We start from the raw sequence: 19,175 nt of genomic DNA, 5'->3' as shown, positions 1-19,175 counted from the left end.
CCCACAAGACGGTGCCGTAAACTATTAGTGGATTTGTAAAATACCGCAGGATTGAAGGTAGTGGTACGATTGAGTTGTGAGGGAGTTGTCAAGCCGATATCCACGACTAGCAATTATGTTATCTTATTACAAAATCTCAATATAAATCACAAAACCATGGATCAATTTAATTATACTAATTAATAATTATCATTTTTAATTTTTAATATCATGAATTATATTCTATGCTATACTATTATTATTCCCAATTAATGATTTTAATTTGAAAAATCTTAGACTTCAATTATTACATGTAGTATTTGAATTTAACAAACAAAATATAACTACTACGAGTATTTACTAGATTTCATACTTCTCAATGACATAACTTTCTCGACAAACAAACAAATCTTTGATACTTTTTTAGTATTAAAATTGATTAATAACATTTTCATATTCCATTTATGTTCTTGATTCTGATAACTTACACTTCGAGCTACTAGTTATAGAAAGTTTGAGATTGTGATATCTTAAACTTCAAACGTACTACTAGTAAAAGAAAGATCATGAATATGATAACTCAAATTTTGAACTACTACTAGTTAGAATTAATCTTCAAACTCCTAGTTATAGAAAAAAAAAGTCTTACTAAATGAATTATGCATCATGATCTTGATTCCAATCAACAAAATCCTTGCCTTGCTATTGGTCCAGCTAGATAACACAGTCATTTTATTATCCCACCGAATATGCCAGCTGTGCAAGCTGAATAAAATAATGGATAAATTATAAATATGTCGCGACGCAAAAAACTCACCCACCCGTCACGTCAACAACTACGCAATAATCACCAAATTTAACAGCTTCCCAACCAAGAAAATGAACTTGACCTTCACATTTTCTTCTTCATTTTCCGTTTCTGCAATTTATTAATCTTGCCAACAAAAGGTTTACTTCTTTCTCCATTCGTTTATTCGTAGTTTTAATTGAGCTTAAGTCAATTTCGATGTAAGCACAAGTAGTTCGTACGTGGTTTTCTGAATTTTTTGTCGGTACTGGTTTCATAATTTTGATTTAACAGCTAACTCTTTCTTATCTATGATTCGTGGTATTTTTTGTCGAGATCATGTGTAGTTTCGCCTGTTTCTGTTGGTTGATCGATTGCAAGTTCATTTTTTTTTATTTTTCTAGATTTTTTTTTATTTTCCTTGTTAACCTGGCTCTGTGAGGGGATTTCGGAGGAATTGGTTAATTTAATATTTTGAAATTATGTTATACTCCATGTTAGTAGTATAGTTTCTCCAAATTTAGGGATTTATTCTGGATTATGTAATTTTATCATGGATCATGACTATATTGAGGTGCTCCTGTAAGAGTAATTGTATATAGGGAAATGGAGAATGAGATAGGGGGCAATAAGTCATTGCTGTTGTAGGAGTTCTCATAAATTTATCTTCTGCCAGCTGAATGATATAAGGCTTACAAGTGAAATATCTTAATGGGTGATGGTCCTCGAGGAATACAAATCCTACCTGATTATTTTGCAGCTTCAACTTCTGGTTCTGGCTCTCCTTCAACTCCAAGCCAAGCATCATCATCAGCCACAGAGTTGAGGTGCTTTTCTTTGAAGAAATATATAATAAAGAAAATGGATTTATGTGACGTCAAACTGATTGCTGTTGTAATTGTTTGCCTTAACTTAGATCTCAGAGTCTCACATCATCTCGTAGAAGATTAAAAAGTGCCAGATCCATGTTGAACTTGTTTAATTTAAGGGGGCGTTTGTCTTGGAAATTAGGCGCAAATGGCGAGGAAAAGGTAAAAAAGTAGTAATAGTTTCCCAAATGATAATTGGTTGGAAATTAAGTTTTCTGTTTTCCGAAAACTCAAACATTGCAATTTGCAGGTTGTATTAAGTGCTGTGGAGGTGGAATCTCTTCGTTCAGAAATAGCTGATTTAGAAGAAAGAGAATCTCACTTTAAAGCTCAGTAAGCAAGCTTCATTCTGCATTTGAACTTTCCTATTTACCCCTTATCTGCTCCTTACATCACCTAAACCTATTACTCCCCAGTAGACCACTTCTAGGTTAGGAGTTACATGGATAAACTTATGCAATTTGCACAACGTGGGAGTTTCTGTATGCATTTACCTCGAGGTTGGCATCTGAAGCTAGTCGTCATTCACTGCATTGATTTAATCTACATTTTCAGTGACTCCTTAAACCTTAAGATGCTTGTGATTTTTTGGAGTGAATGATTCTTTCTCAGCACTCACTCCTGTTCTTTTTTTATGATAATTTTAATCGAACTCTCCTTACAATCTGAAAAGTCCACCATTCAAGTTTTCTAGATTATTTCTTATGTATACAGATTGGAGCATATAGATGAAATTCTGAGATCTGCACGTCTATCTGGCTATCTCTACATGCGGATGGTAAGCTGATCTATCTCATCATGTCAACATTTTCTCATCTGCCAAGCATCTCTATTTTGTCTGCTTCATGTACTATGTTCTTATTTCATTATTTGTAGAGATGGGCAGCATTACCTGGAGAACAACCTCCCATAGATGATACTGAAGTTGATGATTGGCTTCCACGCTTCATTGTCCTTCATGGATCATGCATCTACTTGTATATGAAAGCCACCGGTAGTTGATCTGAAACCTAAGTTTATCTTTAACTGCATTTCTTGATATTTCATCTTTAGTAGCTCTGTTTATGCTTTAAGCTTGTTTGCTTAACTGGGAATTTTTAACCCGATTATTCAGCAAGGTTGGCCAAAGAAGTTTTGCTATTTAAAATTCCATTGATCAAACTAAATAACTATATGTCTGTAGATTTTAATGAGACACTTCTGTTACTCAAAGTCTCAAACTATTCACATTTCCCAGTTCTGCTGGTCATAAGAAAACTGATGTCTCACTCTATGAACAAATTTTCTTTAGTGGACTATGGAGCCTGTGTTCTGTACTTCTGGTGCTGTCTGGTTGGCTATTAATATATGGGCATACATCTCATCTTATGGTATATGTGATGCTTCACTTTGTTGCGAGTCCACAACATAATTCTATTAAGTAATTGCCTCAAAACAACCTTCACCCTCATGTTGTGGATAAACAAATTATATCTCTACCTTGATCCATCTATCTTTTCCCAGTTAATAATGTGCTATAACTTTCTGTTTTCATGCATTAAACTCGATGGTTTAGATACTTGAGTTTTTCACTATGTTCTTCTTCGATCTTGATTATGTTTTAATGAATTTTGTTATTGGCATTGGCACGGCACAATGCACATCTTTTATGCACTGCCCGTCCAATGTTCAACTCTTGGTTTTCAAATGTTAATTTTTTTTATTTTTTGTTGTACTATATATTATGCAGATTTAAGTCCTCAGGACTCCACTCTCCTACCTGATGTTATTGAAGTTGGTCGTCTTCCTTGCTTAACACTGGAAGATGAAGCAACTCGATATTGCTTTTATATTTTAACCCGTCATGGGCTGCGATATGAATGCTCTAGCAAATCCAAGATACAAGTATGTCAAGTTTGCCTCCTCTTTTACACCTTGGCTATATGATTACCTATCAGAAAAGTTCTAAGTGATCAAAGTATTTGGAAAGCAGTCCTTATTTTATCCATATGCTCTCGATCTCCAGGTTGATTCATGGCTGGAAGCACTGCAGATTGATTGCAAGTTGGCACTCGATCCTGACGATCTGAACGAACCAAAGGTGTAACTCGGTTTATCTTCAATGCATATTTCATGGCTGGTATCACTTTGTATAATTGTCCTTACATATTTCAAAACTGTACAGAGCATCACTGAATGATATCACCTTGTTGTAGCCTCTTTTATCATGGCTGGTATCACTTTGTATGATTGTACGTATGTAGCTTATTTTATCATGGATCAGAGAAGATAAACGTTTTCATCATGTACATATCCTGCTTTGATTTTTGCATTGTTTTTACCAGGCTCATAATATTTGTGAAGTTTTGCTATACCTAAACATATTTTTTAAAAAAAATAGCTTTTCGACTATTTTTTCTTTTAATACAATTGAAAAATATTAACGCCAAGAAGAACTCATGCAAACAAAAGAACCAGCTGGAGAAAAAGAAAAAATATTGATATATTATTTCTCTAATGATAATGATAACAAATTTCTCTATAATCTGGACGGGGAAAGAACCAACAAAGAAAACCCTTGTCTATGAATCAATTACAAGATTAAAAAAATAAAATTAAGAAAGATACAATATACTTAGTTGATCCTTTATCTCTCAGATAAAGAGAGATGGTACATAATATATATCAAATAGATATTCATCTCTCTAAGTAATGCTCGGGCTTGTGAGGTGATGGATGGGGCGCCGAGCGGCCCGTATCAGTGTCCCTAGCAGCTATCTTCATAGATCGTCAGCCCACCGCTGCTGCATTCGCATGGTGGCGTCAAGTAACCATTTGTTCCAAGTAATGCGTCGCCTCACTTTCCTTCCCTACAATTTCAAACATAGTACTATTTCAATAACTCTTTAACATATTTGATAACAAAGCTTTCATATATAGTATAAAAGCATTGTTAACCTCAACTTCGACCGTTTGTGAAGATGAAATCAACGTAAACAAAATAAGTCCAATGTCTTGTGTTAGCTCAGCAACCTATATGTCAAACTCTGCTTGTTACTATAATGCAACTCATGATGAGAAAAAAAGAGTAAAGAAAGAGAAGAGAAAAAGCATGGTGGAAGACATACTCGTGGAAAACTGCCAATCAAAATAATGGGAACCCAACCGTTGTCGTCCATATATTGTTTTAGATGAACATCTTTAGCAAGATTATCATCGCTGCAACAATATCAAATTTCAAATTCCAGTTAGTATATATGTTGAAATCATAAAGTTGTTTTAAAAAAGTCAAACATGAAAGATAATTATCTAAACCTGAAGTAGTATTCGATTTGGTTAAGAATGTTGTTTCTCAATTCTTGTGTTTCTCGTAGTAGTGATAGAATTGGTGAGGCCGATGGAACAAACGGTGGTGAAGGTGGACGAACAACTGAAGAAGAAGAAGATGACGAAGGAAGAAACGGTGGAGGAACACATGAAGAAGATGGTTGTAGACATCCCAGTGAAGGATAGTAACTATAATTAGTAGTAGTAGTAGTAGTAGTAGTAGTAGTATAAATGAAAAACGATGAAGGTGGTTGTAGAAATCCCATTGGTGGATAGTAATAATTAAACGTATAATTAGGGGTGAAAAACGGAGGTTGATGACTACTAGGAGGAGGTGGAGTCATGCTATGATATGATATGCTAATTACAGAGATTATGTGAATGTATGTATGAAGAAGAGAAGAGGAAGAAGAAGACTAATTAAATACGAGAAGAGTGAACAATGAATTACAGTACTACTTAACAGGTTTGGCGTCTGATTAAGGGCTTGTTTATATAAAGTTTACAAATGTTTGTGAATCCTTTTAGGATTATGATTCTGTGCTAATATAACTCCAATTTAATTCGATATAGAGAAACACACACGTCTCCTATATATGTAAACTAATATAAACATACAACAAGTCCGATTAAGAAGGAGAACACTATTTCATCTATTTTATCTTATTTTGGTTTACCGCTTCACTATTTATATGTCTCCGAACAAAACATATGTTAGATGATACTCCTACTATATATTTATGGTATGAGGGAGTCTATTAATTAAATTTGTGTATGCATATCCATATGTTTTGTTGACATCTGAAGTAAATATCATGTACTGTATTATGTAAGTTAAATTTGATCATAAGCCGACGAATATAATGATTAATTTTATCGATTAATAGATTTAATTGATTTGTTATGCATATCTCCTTATTTGGACTATAAGACTATAGATTATAAAATTAATAATCTAAAGCTTAATTGACTTGTATAAATTAATATTTTACCCAAAAAAATGAATATTTTATAGATAGTTGGGTAAAAGATAAACCTAGATAGATTCTAGATTTGTCATACAAAGGGCTTCCATAAACCATAATAGCAACACTGTGACTTTTTTTAATGCTCCTACAACATTTTATCTACTAAACTTGAGTTTTATGAATATCTCTAGCAAGATTATCATGCAACATCAAAGTAAAATTCTCATTTGAAACATAAAAAGTAGACACTCAAAATTAAAAACGTATTCAAGCTTTTATTTTTGACCAACCAGTACTTTTTTCTTGTTCGATTACTGTTTTATTGTAAATAAATTATTAAATATTATTAAATAAATCACGAAAGGTGATCAAATTATGGTCTGTTTATTTTGACCCCCTTTCTCTCATGCAGATGTTCTCATCGATCCACGATAAATTTGAGAAACACAAAATCGATTTTCCTATTAAAGAAAGGGATAGGGTTTGACTAACAAACCGCCATGAAGAAAGTAGAACTCAAAATTTGTGAGCAAATGGATGAGATGAGATCAGAGTTTAGGTTTTTATGTAGAACTCGAAATTTGTGAGCAAATGGTTGTGATGAGATTAGAGTATAGGTTTTTATGTAGAACTCGAAATTTGTGAGCAAATGGATGGGATGTGATCAGAGTTTTGGTTTTTATCTCACAACATCATATTTCTTTGGATTGAGACACATTTGTAAAAACTAAAAAATTAAAATCAATACTGTAAAAAAATTTTACCCATTATAAATTTATAATAGCGCACACAAATTGTACTCCTATGTTACGTCTAATAATCAGAGTAGTATTATTTGGTTTATTACAAGAAAGCGTATCTTCCTTCGTAAGAAAGATTGCGGCGAAAATACATACTGTTGTAGTGTCTGTGAGAAAGCGACATATCACAGGAGTAATATATCATCTCAATTTCCTTTCTGTTTCGCTCAAATTTTCGCCAATTTATACTCAATTCGGTCTCCTAATACCCTAACCCTAGCCCCCCACTCTTCCGCGAGTTTGATAGCATCTCAATTAAGCGGTACCTTTATTTTTTTCCCTCTCTGTTTTGATTGAATTATACTCCACTTTGTTAATATCTCTGCGAATCAGTAGCATGACGCTTCATGCGCTACTTGATTGTGGGTAGGGTGGTTGTTAGGTGGGGTTCTAGGCTCTTTATAATCAGGAATTTCTATTTTCAAAGAGTCCGTAGTAGTTTTGTTTGCTGAGTGAAGATTCCGGGAGGAAAATCAAAATGGAGATAAATGGTGTTCTGCGCTTGCCTAAATTTTAATTGTTCTAGTTGAACAGAATATATCCTGCATTGGAAAATGAGATGTGTGTTTTCCTTTTAATTTTAACTATAATCGGTATTGACGAGTTCGTCTGAGGGATACTTTCTCTGTTTATATGATTGGGTTTTGTTTTTGTTTTTGTTTTTGTTTTTCTCGCAGATGGCTGCTAAACCATTGACTGATGAAGCAATTGCTCTAACTGAGAAGAAAATGGATATGGCACTAGGTATGCAAATGAGTAAATTTGGATTCTGTTCCCTTTGTTATTGAATTGGTGTTTCACCTCCATTTTTGTATGCAGATGATATCATTAAAATGTCGAAGACTAATTCTGTAAAGCCTAAGAAACAAAGAGTTTCTGTAAGATTACCCCTTTTTATCCTTCTTGTTCATTGATTCTTGATATCTCTTTTGCAGTGTCTTATATTTATAGTTTGAAATTGATCCTTGTAGAATCGGGGTCAGAAATTAGTTTCCAATGCTGGTCAAGATAGATTTGTAAAAGGCCGGAACTTTTTGGATACACGATCATCCCTTAGACAAGTAAGTTGTCAGACTGAACATACCTCATCTGCTTCACCTATAATCTCCATTTTTGTTTCTTGGCTACACTATTTCTCCTTTTCTTTTGCTTTATTTGAGGGTGGTGTTGAAGTAACAATATCTTCACCTGCTCCATCCTTTGGAACTTTGACAGGGAGCTCTTGCTCGAAGGAGGTCAAACTTTCAGGGAAATCAGTTTCTGGCATCATCCGAGGCTGCTAGAAAGGCTGCTGTTGCTCCTATTCGCAATAGGGATTTTAACCAACGCAGGACATTCAATGTGAATAAACCGAGGTCCTTGCTTCGTTATTTTGTATTTAAGAGTTGTTTAATTAATATATTGATGTTATTGAAGGGTAGCGATATTATTAAAATGCTTAATGATTTTCAATCTGGTGCAGGTAATTTGTGTTCTCAACTATGCATGTGGTTGTGCCTCCTGTACTTTCAAAGTTCTGTTGGTTCGGTACTTCTGAATTTCAAATTGATGCAAGGAGGATGCATGCATAGAAACTAGAAAGTCTGAAGTTGCCATATGGTTTGTGTTGAAGCCAAACAGAAACGCCTTACTTAAGCGGAACATAAATTGATTAACCGTTAACTGAGCTAGTCAAGGCACTTCTGATTTCTATTGTGATGCATATATTTGGTTTGGTAATCCAAGTAAAGTCAAATATCAAGCACCACTGTTACCTTTGTGATTTTGTGAAGTTATAAAGTCTTAGCTCAGCGTTGGTTTTGACAATTCTCCTGTTTAATTGGTGCTGTCTCTTGGGCGAATCTCTGAATTGAAGGGTTTTGATTATTCCACTTGCCTCCACATATTTATTGGTTGAAATTTGAAAATTCAAGGCTGTATAGAGCATGCTGGAATTTGTACTTTAGTATATCATGGACTCTAGTGGATGTTATCCATCTCCCGGATCCCAACCAACTAGTTTTATGGAATCCATTTAATTGCCATGTTATGTTCGTTTGGGTCATCTGTTGATGGTTTGAACTATTACAGAGGTTATGAACAATATGTGGTCATTCTGGTACAAATGTGTGCTTTGGTAGAACACTCCAACTTTTGAACCTGATGGCTAATCCAAACGGCTGGTGGAGCGTACACACATCTCTTTTGGTGACATTTTACTTGCTTGAAGTGAATCTTCTAGTCTTTAAAGAATTTCCTCTTTTAAGGGGAGCCTCGACCAGGAAAGCTGTTTCCTCAAAAGCCTGCTAAACCTTTTGGTGTTTCTGGGGGTGGATCTGTTTACTTGTCAGACTACAGTAGTTTCAGTGAGCCATGTTCCTCAGACAGTTAGGATGGATGAGTGGTTTCATTTGTAATCCTGATGAGTAGTCTGTTTCACTAGGTGTTGATCAGAATGCATTTATATACATATGCTTAGCATTGTTGGTTTTGAACTGTGGATATCCCTGCTTATTTCGGTGGTTGAGTTTGATTATCTGTGTTCCCCCTTGGATTGGATGCCTTTACTGGTTAGTACTATTAATCTTCCATTCATTTTATACACCACCGATCTTCCTTTGGTATTTTGGTGCAGGGCTGTGGCCACTACTGTGCAAAAAGTTGCTGCAAATGGAGGCGGCTTCACCGTGAAGGTAGCTTTATTAGATAGGTTTAATCTATTGGTACAAAGAATACAATCAATACCCTAATTCTACATAAAAGTTGAAAGCACACAACTTTGGGGATTCTTTTTTGTTTGTCCAACTGTTTGTACATACATGCAAATTTGTGTCATTGTACCCTGCTTGAATTGATTTGAACTTTCTAGTAATGTGGTGCGTTGTGCAGAGACTGTTTCAACAAGCCAATATCGCACCCAAGCAGAAGCCTCAAACATTAGACTCTCTTTTCGCAAACATGAAGGAGCAAAGAATGCGGAACTTGTCACAACAGAGCAATGGAGTCAGAAGAAATGGATCCGGAGGCGGGCAACCTAGATTGCCATGGGCCAGAAACAGCCTGCACAAATGATACTACTTGCCACTGTAATTGCATGTGGAGCAACCTTTGCACTGCTTTTTCTTGATGTTTTCCAGATTTAGAACCAAGCTAAGCTACATATCTGATTGGCAGAACTATATGTTTGTTGAATGATATTTCCCATTTGTAGAGTATTTTTTTTCATGCTCGGCTAATATCTCTCTCTTATATTGATAGGTAATGAGCACAATTTCTATGCCGGAATGTTTCGTTCATTAAAAAGCTTCATCAAATTTGTAGCGTCTACAATCTCCTAATGTAGATATATTATACTCCCTCCGTCTCACAAGAATATGCACTATTTCCTTTTTAGTCCGTCTCTAATTTTAGAAATTCTTTTTTCTCTAATGAGGTGAGACTCATTCTCCACTTTCAATACTTTCAATACTTTCATCGTTCCAAACTCAAAGTACATATGTCTTTGGGGACGGAGGGAGTGTAGTATAAAGACAAAGTGGTAGAGCGCTCGCGCACGGGGTTCGATTCCCCGCACCTCCAATTAACTCTACTTTTGACGTTGACGTGGACATTTGTGATTGGTGTTTTGATGTTTTTCTTTGTGATTGGCAATTTAGAATTTAGTTGTTGATAAGGACTCAGGTTCTCTCTTGCAACGATAACACGTGCATTCCATGTGTCAGCAGCCGACCCATCCATCCCCCAACTTCTATAACTTTCCAACACAATCCACATGTCCCCATAAGATCAACACACGGTTTATAAAACAACCGATCCAATATCAACCTCATCGTCATCCCCTACAAAAAAACAAAAGAAGAGGAAGAAAAAAAGAAACCGAAATGGCAAATTCAAGCGAGGAATTCCGGCTAACCCTGCCCGGCGTGAGCCAGGATGGGCGGCTGCCCCGCCATTACCAGGCTGATGGGCAGGGGGCGAAGAAGAACATCTCGCCCCCTGTCGAATGGTACAACGTGCCGGAGGGGGCCAAGAGCCTGGCTCTTGTGGCGCGAGACATTGACGCGCCTGAGCCAGAGGCCCCCATCGTCCCGTTTAATATATGGGTGGTTGTGGACATCCCGCCCACAATGAAGGGGCTACCAGAGGGGTTTTCCGGCAAGGAGGCGGAAGCCGGGATTAAAGAAGGGACGAATGATCTCAAGAAACACGGCTGGGAGATGCCTAAGATGCCCAACCCCGGCCACCGGATTGAGTTCAAGCTTCTTGCTTTGGATCTAGAATTGAATCTTGGCAATAAGGTGGTGTTATTACTATTCCCCATCTTCATAAAAGACTATTTTTGGCAATTTTATGACACAACAACAAATCGCACCTTAGTCTGCATCTATTTTTTTAAACTTTTTACAACTAAAAGTGAATATTACTCCTCCTTTGATATACTCCTTCTATTTCATAAAATAAAATAGACACACGAATTTTAATTAATAGTAAAATAAGAAGTAAAAAGAAAAAAATTAGACAATCTGTTTATTTTATGGAACGAAACAAGTGTTTATTTTTTAATATGTAGTAGTATATAATTCAGGAATGTATTTGACCTTGATGGTTGTGCAGGTGACGGTGGACAAGTTGTTGGAAGCAAGTGAAGGGCACGTTGTGGGCGAGGCCGTTTTCATAGTTACTACCTAAGTTAGTATAGTATTTGTAAACCACATTTCCTTTATATTCGGCTACTATAATATCTATATATGTATGTTTTGGGTTTAATTTGGACTTCTCAATAAATATTAGCAAAATTTAAGCGCGACATTTGAGCTTGATCCAGATAAATGTCGTATATAAGCGATTCAACTATATGTGAATTTCATTTCACAAATTCACTAGGATGAAAAGGGATCATTGTGTATAAAATTATCAAGTATCCTGGCACTCAGCACACGATTTTTATGCTGAAAATCACTCTAATGGTGTTGCATAAATATCTAGATTTTCGTATAAATTGTATATTAACTATGAAAAAGTATACACAATTTATGCTATTGAGAAAGGATAATTGAATAGGATAAAGTTGTAAGATCCCTTGCTAGCTTTATGCTTGGTCCAATCCCTTAAAGAATTCCCAAGAGATCAAGGCATATCCTGAATTCCCAAGAATTTTCTGTATAGTAGATTAGTAATCTTATGAAGCAAAAACAAATTTGCTTACAAAGTCTACTATCTAAATAAATGATTGCCAATGTTTGGTGGGAATGATTTGATTTTTTTTCTTAATTGATATACTTCACGGCACTTCAAAAGGAGAATATTACTTTCGTTCAAAAATCCAATTTCCGGTTACAGGAGAAACAACAACGTGAAACCACAGAATTACATAATAAAATTGGTAAAAAGTGGTCGGCAGATTCAAAAAATTATTGTCGGTTTGTTTTTATTAATAATTAATTAGGACTAATTACGTGTAGTTTCATATTACAATCCCAGGCTATTAAAATTTAATTTTACATGTAAAATTTTGAAATATTATCAAAACTAAATTTTCAGTGCCTCAGTTAACTCCAAAGACATGTTTTCTTTCAGACAAAACTAGAAACTATGTAACAAAATAAGAAATCATATGGACTATGGTGGACTCGGTTTACAAAAATCTTTACACATAATTGAAAATGAAAATTTATTTATCCAAAGAAAAATGAACAGAATCCAGGTTAGAATATTTACAGGATCCGATTCTCAAATGAGATAACCGGCCAAGAAAGCGCAGTGACTTCAAACATTATTCACAGAAAAAAGAAAAACCTCAAAACGTTTCCATCAAACTTCAAACAATATTCCAAACCCTCAAATTTAATCCTGGTGAAGGTAATTGAAGAACAGATCCAACAACTTCATCGACAACAAGACAAGAATCTGTACATCTCACGTGACCCATCTTAGTTTTACTCCATAAATATAATTTCCACGGATCACCCAAACACCGAAAGGTACAGTTTGATATTATTGTATTATTGTTAAATCACATACTTAATTAATTACCATGAGCATAATTTTAGTGCCCTTATTCATCCTCAGTGGTATATATATTCTGTTTGCTGCTCACACAGTCATCTCAGCTCGCTCTATTATCAATTTCCTCCTCGTTCTCCTCGACAAGTTCATATCTCTCGTCTCTAGATTTGTTGCGAGGTATTTGGTAAACATGTCTTCGAGCATTCTCGTGACCGGCGGTGCCGGCTACATTGGCAGCCACACCGTTCTGCAGCTGTTGCTCGGTGGGTACAAGGTGGTTGTGGTGGATAATTTGGACAATGCGTCGAAATTGCGCTCACGAGGGTCCAGGAACTTGCCGGGGAGAAGGGATCCAATCTTACTTTCCATAAGGTTTTCTTACTTGTCAAGATTGATGCTTTTCTTCTATCTTTCGTTTGGGTCTTTTTTGTTGTTTTGAGTTGTGGTGTGATTTTGGGGGGTTTGATTTTGTGCTTTTAGTTGTGGTGTGATTTTGGGGGGTTTGATTTTGTGCTTTTAGTTGTGGTGATCTGTATTGATCTTGATATTTTCTGTGATCTGTGTTGTTCTTGGTTTCTCCGGATGATTTAGAGGGGTCAACTATTACTAGAGTGAATAGTTGGCAATACTAATGTTTGTTAATGAATTTATTGGTTGATCTGCATATCTCTGCTTGATGTGAACTTTGATTTTGTAAGCATATCAGTTGGTTTTCATTGGCATCATCAATCTGAGAATCTTTGGCCATCGTTTCAGAATTTTGGCTTTGTTGTGGAGAATTCAATGTTATTCTTTAACATTGTTTTGACTGATAATGACTTTGGTGCATTAGATAGGGCTGATGTTAAAAACATAGTACTCTTGTTTGAAATGTTTTACTTGATTCATTTCTAATTCAGCTATATTACGATTCATGAATAAGGTTGTGTGAGAGAATTATTGTTTACTATCGTCCTTGTTTCTGGTTGGTGGCAGATAGATCTCCGGGACAAGCCTGCACTTGAGAAGCTTTTTTCTTCTCAAAAGTAAGTCTTCTTGTGTTATGTGGTTTAGTTGTTCACATCCTTCAAACAAATTAAAATATGTTATTGTTAGTGTAAAAACTATTCTTATTTGGTGAGTGCCATATGTTCTTTCCCGCATACTGATTTCTATGTAGAGATGGATGCCTGGCCGTTGATTGTTATTCCTTCAAAGTTCTCGTCCACAGACTTCAGTCATCATATTCATTGTTAAATAATTACTTTCAAACTTCATCTTCTTCGAGATACTTCATTCTTGTATTAACCTCTATATATGGGGATCTACCTGATACTACATGGCAACATGAGTAATATTTTTTTATTGGCATCGATTTTAATTACCTGATCTGTGTATACAAACATTGCATTTTATATGATACTGGATTAACATTTGGTGAAGTTACTCAATGTTTGTATGCACCCAATTTCTATGTGACACCTTAATAATCACACCTCATTCTCACCTGTTGCTGTACTCAATGAAGGTTTGATGCCGTTATTCACTTTGCCGGATTAAAAGCAGTTGGTGAAAGTGTGCAAAAACCCTTGCTGTATTATGACAACAACCTTATTGGTACTATAGTTCTGCTGGAGGTCATGGCTGCCCATGACTGTAAAAGGGTAACTACCATGATTTGGCTACCACTCCATTCTCATACTTATTTTATTTTGTTTTGCTATGTTTTGACTCATTCTCACGTTTCAGCTAGTGTTTTCTTCCTCTGCTACTGTGTATGGTTCACCGAAAACGGTCCCATGCACAGAGGAGTTTCCCATTAGTGCTCTGAATCCTTATGGAAGGACAAAGGTATACCAATTCATTTTAATTGAAATGTTTTGAGAAATGAAACTCATTAAGGATATTAAAGTACACATGTGCTGTATTTATATGCTACTTTACAGTATTTATGCGAGTTGCTATTCTGTGCTAATTAGTAAGATCACCCGAATACATTTTATTTTCAGCTTTTCATCGAAGAGATATGCCGTGATCTTTACCAGTCAGACCCCACGTGGAAGATCATTTTACTAAGGTACTTCAACCCAGTTGGTGCACATCCTAGTGGTTATATTGGCGAAGACCCTAGAGGAATCCCAAACAACCTTATGCCCTTTGTACAACAAGTGGCTGTTGGAAGGCGACCTGCACTCACAGTTTATGGAACTGACTACGGGACAAAGGACGGAACAGGAGTAAATACCTTTGTCTGGTCTCATATTGTCTTTGTAAAGACACAATTTAGTGAACATCTTGAAAATCCACTGAACCATTTTTTTTCTGTTTATAGGCTCATTATTACACATGACATGCTACAAGCCTACAACTTCTTGTTCATAGTTAATGATGTTATTCAAATATATTTCCATTTCCACAAGCAACGTAGTCTATTATGCACTTTAGGAGTAGAAGGGTCAGTGAAATTGGTTGGTAGGAGTTGAATAGTTGATATACATAATGTTCGGATGTATTTGAGCATAAGCTTGACATTTGCATAACTAGTAGTAGATGTTTATTAAACTTCTGTATATGTCATTTTCAGGTGCGTGACTATATCCATGTCGTGGATCTAGCAGATGGCCATATTGCAGCTTTGAACAAGCTCTCTGACCCTTCTGTAGGTATGTGCTCTGAGTAGGGTAAAAATCATTTTTGTTCATGCGTTGATGTTTGCATGAGATTGTTGGATGATCTAGAAATTCCCGCTGTTGATATTTAATGAGTACTTATTTAGTATTTAAAGAGTCATCATATTTTAGAATCTTATATGCATCAAAAGTATATTGATCCTATGCTCATTTTTATTATTTTTATTTCTTTTTGTGATGTCAACCCATAGATTATTTCACCATTATATATCTGGTGTATTAGCACTTTGTTTAACATGGTAAGTGTCTTTTCTAATAACTTAGTATTAACTAGGTCACCTTGGTCTATGTTCTATTCATATTGCCAAACTTAAGAATTGTTGACCGCATCATCTTCATCTACGCACTTTTTTGGGTAAATTTGATCGACTAGAATATACTAATTTTAAGCCAGGGGTTCCTTATTCCAAGCTATAATAGAAGGGATTCACAAGTTTTAGCCTTGTACTATTAGGTGTAGATCTTATGTTTAGTGGCTTGATCTTTGGTGATGCTCGTAAACCGCAGGATGTGAGGTGTACAATCTTGGGACAGGGAAGGGTACATCCGTTTTGGAAATGGTAGCATCCTTTGAGAAAGCATCTGGGAAGGTAAGTTCTTGAAACACACACAATCTTCGTCATTCTATGATTAATTCGTTGAGGTAGATGCCACATGAGGAAGAACAGTACTCATGGTGCTATGAATATACATCATATCATAGTTGGACAAATAAATAGACAAAACTAAAATGGTTCATCTTATTACCATTGAGATTTTGTTACTCCAATGGAATGACATGATTGTTGTGATGTTGTAGAAACTTCCGTTGGTGATGGCTGATCGACGACCTGGTGATGCTGAGGTCGTGTATGCTGAGACAGACAAAGCTGAAAAGGAGTTGAAGTGGAAGTAAGTCTACAACTCACTACTATTGGATTGGGACATATATAGGAGAAGAAACTAGAGTTTTATTTGTTGACTGCCTGTTGCTTTGCATTATAGGGCGAAATATGGGATCGATGAGATGTGCAGGGACCAATGGAACTGGGCTAGCCAGAATCCATATGGGTATGAACCTGCCAAGTGAAGTTGTGCATTGTAAAAGTTGGCTTTTGTACCAGAAATCTCCGGCACAGTGAGTGTTATTATGAGAGTGGGAATGCTGTATGTTTATGTTTTCAAACTCGAAACACCCTAAACTTAATAAAATGCTGGACACCATTACCTTTGGTGTTTAAAATTTCGAGTTACAATAAAATAACTCATTACCAGTACTAGAAGTAGGACAGATGCTCAGAGATGATCAAATGTTAGATACTAATATTACAAGAAAGTGAACTGGGTATATATTACAAAGAGAGTTTAGGATTTAGAGTTTAGACGTCCTAATAATTATCGAATGCTGGATATACTACAATACAAGAAAACGAACTAGACATACGCAGGTACAATTCTATCCTCTAGCAACGCTCTTGCTCTGTCGAATGCAGCATTTTGTTCTGCTTCCTTCTCCTCGAGTAGTTTCTGAGACTGTTCCAGTTCATTAGATGCAATCAAATGTTTGCCCTCCAACACCTCCTTATTTTTAGATAATTTCTCAAGCTGAAGCTTCAAAAGTCTCATCTCAACCTCACAACAAGACACCTCGGCTTCGATTTGGAAGAGCCGGTCCTTGGTAGAAGCGATATGCTCTCGCAAAACATTAAACTGATTCTGGTTGTTGATCATGGCTTCAACTGCCTCGGCTTCCCTCTTCTTCTTTTCCTCCGCCTCACGAGCTTCCATCGCTTGTAGCTCGTCTTGCCAAACTCTATATCCACAAGAACCTTCTCCCTATGTGTGTGATTCAAAATTTCAAATAAGTAGTAAGTAGTAATTTAACACATAGAGATCCTTCACTCAAAATGCAGCTAGATACCTCAAGACTATAAAGCAGGACTGTTAAAAATCCAAACTTGTGAACAAATTAAAACCGAGTCTGAAAGCAATCAATGGTACAACAGAATCAATTCCAACAAAATTGAAGAGAATAGGGGGAAAAACCTCCTTGATTCTGCAGAGGAACATGATCCGACCCGGAGAGGATCCGGAAAAAAATCTCTTGACCCGGCAAAGTCCGGCGCCGCAGCCGCCGCAGTAAGGCACGAGGATCCATTCATGGGGTTTAACTTCGTCTTCCCACTTGTTAAACTTCTTGTCCTGAAAAACAAGAAGCTGATTGGAGAAGAATTGGAAAAGGAGATGAAGAATGAGTGGAGAGGACAGACATGGGGGCAAGTGTAGAACCAGCGATTGGGGTTTTCGGCGGTGCGGGACAGTTTGCGGTGGCAAATTCTCGAGTTACAGAAGGAGCAGATGAGGCACCGCTCATAACGTTTTTCCCACACCCCCTCTCTATTACAATTTTGATGAATCATTTTGCTTGCTAATTGAAATCACAAGAACAGGCTTATATATATAGGCTACAAAATTATGAATTGCAACCCTAAACATAAATCTATCTATTCTTAAGTAAATATTGGGACATTTGATGCACAAAGATATGGAAAGATATGTCCTATATCACCACTTCTGTCTTGCACTCTCTTCCACCCTAGTCTGCATGCTGGGATTTATCACTGCTAATTCACTCACAAGAGAACAAATTTTTGGTTGAGTTGACATTGACAGAGTTTTGTCACCTACTTTTGGTAGCTTTTGATAATGATGAGATGCAATCCAATCTTGTTTGAACAGTGATTTTGGAGACTTGAGAAATAAGTAGCTTTTGTTTCGTCTAAAAATGAATTCATCATCATCTTTGCGAGGAGAGGCACGGGGTTCGATTCCAAGTTTTTATTATCATTACATTAAAATTTATTTTTTACCTCAGATTTTTAGGAGAATAATTATTAATAACTCAACAACTCCATAATTGTACAAATATGGGCTTGTGATGGATCCGGCAACGAGAGGCCCGTCCCGTATCAGCTATCTTCATAGATCGTGAGCCCATTGCTGCATGGTGGCGTCAACTCCAACTAGTGCGTCGCCTCACTTTCTTTCCCTACAAAATTCAAACATGGGAGAATTTTAGTTTAAAAAAAAGAGAGACAGAAAGGAAAGCATGATGGATGACATACTCGTGGAAAACTGGCGATCAAACTAATCGGAACCCAACCCTTGTCGCCCATATACTGTTTTATATAAACATCTCTAGCCAGATTATCATCACTGCAACAATATCAAATTCAAATTCTACTTAATTTGTACTCCTTCAAATAACATTAAAGAAAAGAAAACCAAACATAAAAACGAGAAAATTTTACACATACCTGAAGTAGTATTCGATTTGCTTAAGAATGTTGTTTCTCAATTCTTGTGCTTCTCGTACTTCTGAAGAAGATGATGAAGGAACAAGTGGAGAAGATGGTTGTAGACATCCCATGTGATAATTAGGGTTGAAAAACAGCGGTGATAGTGACGCCGATCACTAGGAAGCGGTGCTTGATGCCGATCACTAGGTTGATGCCGATCACTAGGAGCCGAGCCATGCTATACTGAGCGAATTAAATACCAAAACAATAGAGAATGAATTAGGGTTACGATTTCCTCCTATAACATAAACCCAATTCTATTATATATATGTAAAGTAATATAATCATGCCAACAGGTCCAATTAATTAGAAAAAGAAGGTTAATTTTCGGGTCTAGTTGCGTAACTCTTATTTCATCTTTCTTTGTAGATGAGTCGATTCATGTTAGATATGGTAACTATATATTTTCCAAATCTAAAAGATATATGACATTCATACAAAAAAAAGGTTGAAACCCTCAAGGTACGCAGTGAC

At 36.2% G+C, this 19,175-nt stretch overlaps 5 protein-coding genes and 1 pseudogene across 8 annotated transcripts; 4 read left to right on the top strand and 2 right to left on the bottom strand.

Annotated features, from left to right (window-relative positions):
- Positions 1–801: 801 nt before the first annotated feature.
- Positions 802–3,925, top strand: LOC121752231. 3 transcript variants are annotated; one of them, XM_042147184.1, is made up of 8 exons: positions 802–927; positions 1,443–1,593; positions 1,683–1,797; positions 1,886–1,968; positions 2,350–2,413; positions 2,512–2,629; positions 3,365–3,519; positions 3,641–3,925. In XM_042147184.1, the coding sequence occupies exons 2-8, from the start codon at positions 1,478–1,480 to the stop codon at positions 3,719–3,721; spliced, it is 732 nt and encodes a 243-aa protein (XP_042003118.1). In that variant the 5' UTR covers positions 802–927; positions 1,443–1,477; the 3' UTR covers positions 3,722–3,925. The 3 variants fall into 3 exon arrangements, with proteins under 3 accessions (XP_042003118.1, XP_042003120.1, XP_042003117.1); XM_042147186.1 differs by having other exon boundaries at positions 819–927; positions 1,527–1,593; XM_042147183.1 differs by lacking the exon at positions 802–927 and having other exon boundaries at positions 934–1,593.
- A 324-nt stretch (positions 3,926–4,249) lies between these two features.
- Positions 4,250–5,345, bottom strand: LOC121751638 (la-related protein 1A-like). Its single transcript, XM_042146439.1, has 4 exons — positions 4,930–5,345; positions 4,743–4,833; positions 4,573–4,647; positions 4,250–4,484 (listed from the first exon to the last, which is right to left on the bottom strand). Exons 1-4 carry the CDS (start codon positions 5,283–5,285, stop codon positions 4,395–4,397), a joined length of 612 nt encoding a protein of 203 aa, XP_042002373.1. The 5' UTR covers positions 5,286–5,345; the 3' UTR covers positions 4,250–4,394.
- Positions 5,346–6,784: 1,439 nt separating this feature from the next.
- LOC121753215 lies at positions 6,785–9,924 on the top strand. Of its 2 annotated transcripts, XM_042148422.1 has the most exons (7): positions 6,788–6,971; positions 7,387–7,453; positions 7,529–7,587; positions 7,681–7,770; positions 7,925–8,064; positions 9,324–9,381; positions 9,578–9,924. In XM_042148422.1, the coding sequence occupies exons 2-7, from the start codon at positions 7,387–7,389 to the stop codon at positions 9,758–9,760; spliced, it is 597 nt and encodes a 198-aa protein (XP_042004356.1). In that variant the 5' UTR covers positions 6,788–6,971; the 3' UTR covers positions 9,761–9,924. The 2 variants fall into 2 exon arrangements, with proteins under 2 accessions (XP_042004358.1, XP_042004356.1); XM_042148424.1 differs by lacking the exons at positions 9,324–9,381; positions 9,578–9,924 and adding an exon at positions 8,172–8,575 and having other exon boundaries at positions 6,785–6,971.
- A 153-nt stretch (positions 9,925–10,077) lies between these two features.
- LOC121753214 (UPF0098 protein TC_0109-like) lies at positions 10,078–11,495 on the top strand. Its single transcript, XM_042148421.1, has 2 exons — positions 10,078–10,986; positions 11,303–11,495. The coding sequence occupies exons 1-2, from the start codon at positions 10,402–10,404 to the stop codon at positions 11,375–11,377; spliced, it is 660 nt and encodes a 219-aa protein (XP_042004355.1). The 5' UTR covers positions 10,078–10,401; the 3' UTR covers positions 11,378–11,495.
- A 1,232-nt stretch (positions 11,496–12,727) lies between these two features.
- On the top strand, positions 12,728–16,585 carry LOC121752971 (annotated as a pseudogene).
- Positions 16,586–16,645: 60 nt separating this feature from the next.
- Positions 16,646–18,897, bottom strand: LOC121752972. The gene is made up of 5 exons (XM_042148084.1): positions 18,660–18,897; positions 18,468–18,558; positions 17,613–18,391; positions 17,389–17,544; positions 16,646–17,178 (listed from the first exon to the last, which is right to left on the bottom strand). The coding sequence occupies exons 3-5, from the start codon at positions 17,760–17,762 to the stop codon at positions 16,777–16,779; spliced, it is 708 nt and encodes a 235-aa protein (XP_042004018.1). The 5' UTR covers positions 17,763–18,391; positions 18,468–18,558; positions 18,660–18,897; the 3' UTR covers positions 16,646–16,776.
- Between the last annotated feature and the right edge of the window lie 278 nt (positions 18,898–19,175).

Source organism: Salvia splendens, chromosome 10, assembly GCF_004379255.2.
Source record: "Salvia splendens isolate huo1 chromosome 10, SspV2, whole genome shotgun sequence".
In the NCBI taxonomy this organism is placed as follows: Eukaryota; Viridiplantae; Streptophyta; class Magnoliopsida; order Lamiales; family Lamiaceae; genus Salvia; species Salvia splendens.
The sequence above is the reverse complement of the archived record's forward strand: the minus strand, read 5'-3'. Positions and strand labels throughout refer to the sequence as shown.